Source organism: Antennarius striatus, chromosome 1 (genome assembly GCF_040054535.1).
Source record: "Antennarius striatus isolate MH-2024 chromosome 1, ASM4005453v1, whole genome shotgun sequence".
Taxonomy (NCBI): Eukaryota; Metazoa; Chordata; class Actinopteri; order Lophiiformes; family Antennariidae; genus Antennarius; species Antennarius striatus.
In genome coordinates, this window is record NC_090776.1 from 20,632,510 (window position 1) to 20,642,486 (window position 9,977).

Here is a 9,977-nt window from a genome sequence, read left to right on the forward strand (position 1 = left end):
CTTTTTCCATTGAGCCAGCACATCATTTGTTTGAGTGTATGTGGCGTAGTTTGACACATCTCATCAGTTAGAAGATTTGGGCTTGTGAGGAGAACATTCTCCAGACAGCTCATAGCAGAGACATGAGTGTTCAGTTCCCAGGCATCAACTCCAGTGAACAGTCTTGCAGTCGCAATGCCAAATACACACTCCCTCAAAACACAAAAGATCTGTGGTGGCACATTTTAGAGTGGCCTCGTAATGGGAAAAGGAATCCCTCAGCAGTAAGCATTCAACTTCGATCTTCATATGATATCATCTGTCAGGGGAATTGACTTCTATAGCTCAATCATATTAATTATTGATTTTTCTGCATAATGTCGACAGACTTATTCAATCACTTTGCATAAATATAGGTAAATGTGCACCTTTCCAAGGGACAATGCAACTGATAATGTATCTAGAGTGAGTTTAAGTGTAACACAGATTCCCCCTTGAGGTTAGCTGAGTGACTTTCACCTCTAAAACATCCTACTTGTAAATGAAAACTCAGATACACCCTGTTATGGCTCTGCTGTCCAAAGGCCAAGGCAGCAGGGAAGGTTATCGAAACCGTATAATAGAGTACGACGTCTGTCCTTCCTGGTGTTAGTGTGGATGAAGCTGAAACAGCCAGGATGTCTGGTCGGATTCTCGTAATGTTGCTGGCTCTGTCCTGCATTGTTTGGGCTGAGACAGACGTGGACAGGGAGGCAAGAGTTTTCCTAGAAAAGTTTGACAAGGAGGCCACTCCACGAATCTACAATTACTCGTTGGCCTCATGGGACTACAACACCAACATCACAAAGGAGAACTCAGACAAACTGGTAAGCCTTCAGAAACCTTTACAACACAGCTCATGTAGCCTTCTTAGACTGGCCGCTGCTCACACAAACACAAGTGGCATGTGTTACTAATTTACATAATTTAACATGCGTCTTTTCATTCTTTCCAGGCAGAGGAGGGGAAAATTTGGTCTGATTTCTACACTTATAAGTCAGAAGAGGCCCAGGCATTCCCTCTTGATAATATTACAGACACACAAATTAAATTACAGCTCATTACCTTACAAGACAAAGGTGCTGGTATCCTATCCGAAGAAAAATTTGCACATGTGAGACCACGTTAATGTTCTCTCTGTTTTTGATTTGTGTTTTAAATGGTCTTCAAAAATCAAATTTTAATGTTTGCAAAAAACCTACTAATATATAAGCTTTATCTTCCAATTGTTATGCTATAGTAATTTTAGTTTTAATTCTCTTTACAATTTTCTGTTTTCTTTTAAATCTTCTTGCAGCTGAGTAAGGTCATGAGTGACATGAGTACAATCTACAGCACAGCCACAGTGTGTCTCATCGACGAACCTTTTAACTGCCAGACTTTGGAGCCAGGTAGGCTAAGGAGCAGTAATGGTGGCATGGTTGCCTCCTACTGTCAGCCAGAGTCAGATAAAGATGTTTATGATTAACACAGTCACTGAAAAGTTACACACAAAAAAAAAACTCTTGAAAGACACACTGCACTTTGTGAACTGAGGTTATATCATCCATTGTGGCAATAACATTGTCCACACTCATTGAGTAGTTCTTTGAATCAATCCAAGAAAAAAAACAAAAAACTGCCTCAAATTCACAAAATTCCAGTAGTGGTAGTAAATTTGTACATTTGTTGAAATAAAGTGTGCCTTTGTTAAAGTCTTTATCCTAAGCTTTTGACTCCGTTGTATATTTCAAAACAGATATTGTCCCTTTCTTTCCATCACTTTTATTTTATGGCCAGAAATACAAGTTTCAATATTTTAAACTAAAAGGTATATGATAAGATAATCTTTGGATATCAAAATTTTCACAATGTTTCCATCAACATTTGTTTTGTGAACCATCAAATAAATCAACTGGAGTTTCCCTTCACAAAACAGCCAACAATACAGAAAAATAATATTTTACATTTTTTAAAATACAAACCATAAAGAAAAATAGATTTGTGTGGCACAAGTTAGGTTTCCTTTTTTTTTTTTTTTACACCAGAGGATTCAGTCCCCATCTCCACGTGAAGTGATTAAGTAGTCAGCTGCACCTTGACCAGCTACAGCAGTAAAATGCTTCTTGCACATTGTTGCATCAACATTATAATCTAATAATTCCATATTCTGTCGTAATGAATAAAGCGCATTTTTATGAAATGCACTTAGTCACTAACTTGACCTCTGAAATGCTGTAGAATAAAAATATCTTGAGAGTGAATCCATACACAGTTCAGGAAATGTAGCTGCATACCGCTGCTCTATCACATTTCCTTTTGGGGAACAATTCCTCTTTTTTGTTCATTTAATAACAACCTTCTGTTTCCAGGTCTTGAACATGTAATGGCTCATAGCAGAAGTTACTCTGAGCGTCTGCATGTGTGGGAAGGCTGGAGGAGAGAGGTGGGAAAGAGGATGAGACCTCTGTATGAAGACTATGTGGACCTGAAGAATGAAGCTTCCAAAGCAAATGGTGATAAAGAGAATTTGATATTTGATGTAAACTACTGCAGATGTCTAAAATGGTTAATGTGTTGATTCTCACATTGATTCTGTGAGGAAAACTGTATGTACATTAAATCGTTTTTGTACAATTTATCGTCCTCTGGAAATACTCAAAACTTTATAACTCCAATGATTTCTAACACATGCTAACAGGTTTTGAGGACTATGGAGATTACTGGAGGACTAACTATGAAACCATAGAAGAGGACCCGACGTACAAGTACACCAGTGATATGCTAATGGAGGATGTCCAGTCTGTTTATTATAAAGTATGTTCAATGGTCATTTATGGTCTGTGTCTAGATGTCTCACTATCTAATGTACCGATTAACACTTTTCATTTTTTCTGGTAGATCCTGCCTTTATACAGAGAGCTACATGCCTATGTGAGAGCCAGGCTCATGGAGTTTTACCCGGGACACATTGATCCAGAGGGCCCTCTACCAGCCCACCTTCTGGGTAGGGTTTGATCATAACTGATAATCAAGGAAGGGACCACAGTGGAAGCAGCATCCTCGTTCATTATTCCACACCGTTTATTGTATTTCTGCTCTGGTGTCCTTTGACGAGAGTGGTGTACAAATTAATGTGAATGAACGCCTCATCATTAACTTCCTCATTTTTAGAGGTTCAAGATGAAATAATTTAATATAATGCACAGAGTAACAGTAATTTACAATAAAGAATTGTTGCCCTCTCATATTTCCAGATACATAAAATAAATATCAAACTTATAAGACTGGAAGATACTTATTCAACAAGGGCATGAATATGTTGTTCTGATAGATATCCCTGACAATATAATAATAAAATAAGAAAGAATGTAAAATATATCATTGATAATGAACCCTCAAAACAGGTACTTTCATGACTAAATGACAATACTTGATTACTATTAATTATAGCTAATGAGGATGACTCAATATCTCCAGATTTATGATTTATGTCCTTCAACATGAGTATGCCTCCCTCTGCTGGTCAGATTATATCACTGCAGCAACTCTAATAAACAAATATACACTATAAATAAAATGCTATTTGTTAGGTTGTTATAATACAGATATTATACATATAACATATTTCTAATAAGTTCTGGTAGAGACGACAGTGTCTGCTTAAGGTACTGATTGACTTTTTTCCACACCTGTCAGGTGACATGTGGGGAAGATTCTGGACCAACCTCTATCCTCTGACAGCACCCTACCCTGATAAATATATTGATGTCACCAAAGCTATGGTGGAGATGGTACATAATAGTTTATGTTATTCTGTTAAATGTGAGCTTAAAAAATTGAGTGTGTGTGTGTGTGTGTGTGTGTGTGTGTGCGTGTGCGTGTGCGTGTGCGTGTGCGTGTGCGTGTGTTTGTGTGTGTGTGTGTGTGTGTGTGTGTGTGTGTGTGTGTGTGTGTGTGTGTGTGTGTGTGTGTGTGTGTGTGTGTGTGTGTGTGTGTGTGAGTGAATAAATGAACGACCGAACAAACGAACAAAACAATGAACGATCGCTTTCTGGTAAATGTCATCTTAAATTTCAGGGCTGGGATGAGGAGCAATTGTTCAAAGAAGCAGAGAAGTTTTTCAAGTCTGTGGGTCTGTATGAGATGCTCCCTAATTTCTGGAATAATTCCATGCTTGTGAAGCCTACGGGTGGAAGGAAGGTGGTCTGTCATCCCACGGCCTGGGACATGGGCAACAGAAAGGACTTCAGGTAAGATAAATACACACATTTACATAAATATTGTATAATATACAGCATATTTCATAAACATTATTAATATTATTATTAATATAATAATAAGTATTTAAGTATTATTATTATTATTGTTATTATTATTAATATAATAATAAGAATAAGGATGTAAGTATTATAAATATAGTAAATACACTGTCATACAATGAGAAATTTTGAAAACAAATCACAGTAAATCTTTTACTCTCAATCAAAATTAAGAAATCAAATTAAAAATTAAACTAAACAAAACCGAAATCCTTTTATGGGTTAATTTTGACTTAAATTAGTGATTGATTTAGTAGAAGGTTTATTATTTTCACCATACAATGAAATTAAAACAGGAGTGGAGGGTTGTCCTGAGATGCAGAAGATTGCCACAGTGGGCCGGCCTTACATAATGTTCCCTGCACGTGTATTATCGATTTATAATGTGAACTGCATTGTTTTAAAACATTTCTAACCTTTAGGAGTCTTTGACTTTAAAGTATATAAAAATATTTCTATGATGATGCACATGGACTTTTGTAATGTCCTAAAGCAAGCAACACATCTGTAGATCAGTACACAACATTATGACATATGTCATAAATATAACTTCCTGGAACAATAACTTTAATCAAAGACATGCTGTTTCTGCTGATAAAGATAACCAAAGTCAAATGCTGATCCGTATGATCCAACCATTGAATATTTTGGATTAAAAGTTTGTTTTCAGAACACTGGTTTCCAAATGTCGGCTCTTCTGGCATCATTTTGGGTTCAAATGATTGAATAAAATCTGTGTTTCTTAATACAGTACTAGTTCCTCAGATGTATCTAATCTCATTGACTAATTATAAAGATATCATTGCACCTTTATTGGTGTAACAGATTACACCATGTTATTGTCACACACTAAAACTGCTGACAGCAACACTTGTCCCTCAATGTTCTCAGAATCAAAATGTGCACCAAGGTCAATATGGATGACTTCCTCACAGTGCACCATGAGATGGGTCACACCCAGTACCAAATGGCCTACCGTAGCCTGACCTACCTCCTGAGGGATGGAGCCAATGAGGGTTTTCATGAGGCTGTGGGAGAAATCATGTCCCTTTCTGCTGCAACTCCTGAACATCTAAAGGACCTAAATCTCCTGCCTGCTAACTACACTTCTGATAATGGTGTGTGTGTGTGTGTGTGTGTGTGTGTGTGTGTGTGTGTGTGTGTGTGTGTGTGTGTGTGTGTGTGTGTGTGTGTGTTGTGTGTGTGTGTGTGTGTGTGTGTGTGTGTGTGTGTGTGTGTGTATAAATATAAAATAGTTCCTCCTAATTTATTCATTTATTTTTTTATTGTCTTGCAGAGACAGAGATTAACTTCCTCCTGAAGCAAGCACTAACCATTGTGGCAACACTGCCGTTCACCTACATGCTGGAGAAATGGAGGTGGGAGGTGTTTGCAGGGAACATTACCAAGGATAAATGGATGGAGCGCTGGTGGGAGATGAAGTAAGCCTCGAGACGCTGATGTGGAATCTGTCACTAATCCACTCTTCTTTGTAGCATTTAGAAATTCACGCACAAGTTGTGTAAAAGTCAACTCGTCTTATTGCAGTCAAAAAAGGGCATTGCTGATTCTGTTGTCGTAACAGGAGGGAGCTGGTTGGGGTGGTGGAGCCAGTGCCAAGAGACGAGACCTATTGTGACCCACCTGCTCTGTTCCATGTTTCTGGAGACTATTCTTTCATCAGGTAACTCCCCCAATGTAAAACAAAGTTTTAAAGAATTTTAACTTGAGTAAAACTGAACCCTGCTCGTAATATATGATGAATGATTTTCCTGAAATTTTAATTCTAATTATTCATGGCAACCACATACATTGTCAAAAACAATCACCCAAAGCTGGAAGGCATAGCATGAACTTCACATGAATCTGAAGACCATGTTTTTTGACTGGTTGCTGAAAAGACGTGCTTTAAATGTGTTTTAGATCTCCTCTTAGTTATGCATGCTGGCTGCACAAGATTGAATGGAAGAATCCCTCTGTCTGATGGAATGGCGTCAAATCTGTCAAAGATTAAAAAAATAATGATTAATGACAGAAAGATAATGTTCATCTATAAAAACCCCATCTGTGTGTTTATCCCTGTCACTTAATGCAGGTATTTCACTAGAACCATCTACCAGTTTCAGTTCCAGAAGGCGCTCTGCGATGAAGCCGGCCATAAGGGTGACTTGTTTACATGTGACATTACTAATTCTACAGCAGCAGGTACCAAGCTGAGGTATGGATGGCCTACTGTAACATTTATGTTAAACTGAAATTGTAATATGTCACAGTCATCAATGTTTTCTATCCAGGAATATGTTAGAGCTGGGAAGATCCCAGTCCTGGACCAGGGCTTTACAAAACATTTCTGGTGATGTTAACATGGATGCCCAACCCCTGTTAGACTATTTCCAAAAACTTTATGAGTGGCTGGTTGCAGAAAACAAGAAAAACAACAGGGTGGTAGAATGGAAGACAGACAGAAGTCCATGTGAGTATGAGAGATACTGGAACCTAAGATTACTATCATGAATTTTTAAAAAATATATTTTATGTATATTAAAATACTTTTTTGCCCAATGGATGTCTTAAAAGCTGCAACAGAGGTATTTAAATAGCAAGAAAGGCAAATATGTTTTTATGTTTTTTGACATAACATAGTTGGAACAAAAAGAAGGGATGTGTGACATGTAACCACAAAGTACAAAGAGTCAAAAAGTCCCTTTTGAAAGTTTAAGGAAGTAGAACAAGTGTTGCTTGAAGTCACTGGTGTTTTCATAGAAAATACAGTCATGGTCAAACCACATTAATTGAATAGAAAAAACATTTCCTAAAAAGAAAATTGATAAAAGAATGTAATTCAAATTTTTACTGTATGTACTCTACAAAAATCTATTTGGAATTAATTCCTATAGACATGTCTATTCAGTTTGTGGAGTTTGTGTGCATTTTTCAAAAACAACTGATTATATCAATAAACAATCTCATTTTTACCAGGTCAACCCAATATTTATTGCTACCTAAAAACTATAACAGAAAGAAGTCATAATGACAGTTATGCTTTTTTATTTTATTTTATTCTTTTATTTACAGATTCACATAATGCCATTAAAGTGAGAATAAGTTTGCAAGCTGCTTTGGGTGATGAGGCTGTGAGTACTAAAAATCATTATTACTATAACTACTGCAAAGTTTCCAATATTAAATTAATTTTTCACCTTTGAAGTGATATACAGTTTGTTATTTCCCTTATTAATCCATCAAAATATGTGTCAGTATCCCTGGAACGATAATGAGATGTACCTGTTCAAGGCCAGCATCGCATTTGCTTTGAGACAATTCTACAGCCAAAACAGCAAGACCCCACTGTTCACGTCAGTATCATCTGCCTCACAAAGATATAAAGAAACTTTAAGCTTTGTTACCTCCTGACTCTATGTCGCAACACTTACTTGAATACTTTCTTAATTTGCAAATTACAGAGCAGAGAATGTCGTCACCGATGATATTACTCCCAGAATCTCCTTCTATATAATGGTCACTGACCCAATGACTCCTTCTAAATATGTTCCAAAGGATGATTTGAAGGCTGCCATACAGTGAGTCTCTGGCTTGCGTTCAGAGTGTTTTTGCACAATATGCATGTTTTACCCTGATGCTTTACCCTCAGACATTTAAAAAGCCCATTGCACACACTCAAAATTCATCAAACTGTATAGATTCATCTGAAATGCTGTGTGGTGTGGTTTGGTAGCAATTCATGAAACAATTTTTGCTTTAAAACTGTCTTACAAGTAATGACCACAGCTCAGATCTAACTTTATTTGGTCTGTTGCAGGTATTCTAAAGGTTTTTTTGTTGTTGAATAATTATTAATTGTTTAAGTAAACGTAAATAAGTGACAGCTCGATACTATTTCAATCTGGTAGAATAGAATACAATAGAAAGCCTCTATTGTCACTAAACATAGTACAATGAGATTTTGGGCAACTCCTTACGATGCAGTAATTTAACAAAGTAGAAAAAGAGTAAAAAAGAATAAAACACAAGTACAATTATATACAATAGTTGCGCTTTCGGTTCTTTACAAAAAATGTATACACATTGAATAACAAGAAGCACCATGCCCAGCACGGCTTGTTACATGTCCCGATGAGAAATAACTCATCGTAGCAACTAGTACTTTACTACTTACTACAACTACTATCGGTATTACTAGATTTACTACTTACTATTTACTACTTACTACTTTACTAATTACTAGAACTACTATTTAATACTATTACAACTACCACGATTACTACTAGCTAAATACTTAACTGCTGCTGCACTTACTACAACTACTAGTATTTATTACTATGCTACAACCACTATCACTTTCTACTTACTAAGACTACTTGCTATGTACCATTTGCTACTAGTACTGCTACTACCACCACTACTACTTAGGAGCACTACATACTACAACTACTGGTATTTACTACTACTAAGCAGGAAAAGAGAGAAATCTGTGGTCACCACAAATGAAACATCTTATTCTTTGAGGGTAGCCTTACCTTTGCCTCTCCTTGGTGACTGCCGTGACTTTCATTTACACCAAAGGTGGAATCAAATCATTCACTTACTTGTTCTTCCAAACTGGATTGATATTCCTGAAGTTTAGCTGACTTGGTGTGATTAAGAGTTCTTTATCGGGGGTTTTTTAGCAGTGAATTTCAGTGCAGACTAATTCTCCTTGGAGAAACTTTGTCTAACTCTTATTTCTCAACTTTACACCATCATAAAAGAGGATTTCAATGAGTTTCATGTTTTAATTGATTATGAACTCCCACAGACATGTTTAACTCAATTAAAAATGGTGTTATCATCGCTGTAGACTCTAACTCCGGTCTGTTTTTGTCATTTCTAATGTATGGATCCTTTTCAAAAATAAAAATTCATTAACTTTGTGTGGTATTTCTGTAGAGCCATGTGGTGAGCTCATTAATAAACTGTTTCAATGTTGATTTCAGCTTATGTAGAAGTCGAATCAATGCTGCTTTCCTGTTGAGCGACAGCACATTGGAGTTTGAGGATATCATACCGACGCTGGCCCCTCCTGTGCAGCAGCCAGTCCAGGTGTGGCTAGTGGTGTTTGGAGTGGTTATGGGAATCGTGCTGCTGGCGGGCGTCTACCTCATCGTTTCTGGAGTCAGGGACCGAAAAAAGTGAGTTTGTCAGGAAATCAAGAGCCACTTTAGACTTTCAAAATTGTGAGACATGTCGTGTTTCTACTGTGTTTTTTAGGAAATCAGATACAGCTTTGGAGAATCCCTATGATGAAAACACTGAAGGACAAAGTAACAAAGCCTTTGAGGAGAGTGACAGTGAACAAACGGGATTCTGAATTCAGCGCTGTTACTGATGATCAACTGCGTGGTGTTTCAACACTGATGAAGAAGAGTAATAGTTGCAGAAAGGGGAGTGGAAAAAAAATTCAAATAAAAGTTCAATTAAAAACTCGATCCACAATGTTGATGGTCTCCTATCAAACTGGAACATTGCTGAAATTGTGTATGTGATTTGTGAAGGATTTTTTTTTTTACCTTGAAAGACAGTTATCTTTGAAAAAAAATATTTAATCGATATTAATTGTTTCAATGTGAATTTTATTTACAGAGTGAACTTTTTTTGATA

General features: G+C 36.8%; 1 protein-coding gene across 1 annotated transcript; it reads left to right on the plus strand.

Moving 5' to 3' along the window:
• Positions 1 to 647: 647 nt before the first annotated feature.
• Positions 648 to 9,931, plus strand: ace2 (angiotensin I converting enzyme 2). The gene is made up of 18 exons (XM_068318395.1): positions 648 to 845; positions 974 to 1,132; positions 1,316 to 1,409; positions 2,370 to 2,513; positions 2,699 to 2,814; positions 2,899 to 3,004; positions 3,697 to 3,791; positions 4,078 to 4,250; positions 5,211 to 5,437; positions 5,617 to 5,761; positions 5,905 to 6,003; positions 6,415 to 6,537; positions 6,614 to 6,792; positions 7,395 to 7,453; positions 7,578 to 7,675; positions 7,784 to 7,900; positions 9,314 to 9,508; positions 9,588 to 9,931. Exons 1-18 carry the CDS (start codon positions 657 to 659, stop codon positions 9,685 to 9,687), a joined length of 2,418 nt encoding a protein of 805 aa, XP_068174496.1. The 5' UTR covers positions 648 to 656; the 3' UTR covers positions 9,688 to 9,931.
• The last annotated feature ends 46 nt before the right edge of the window (positions 9,932 to 9,977 follow it).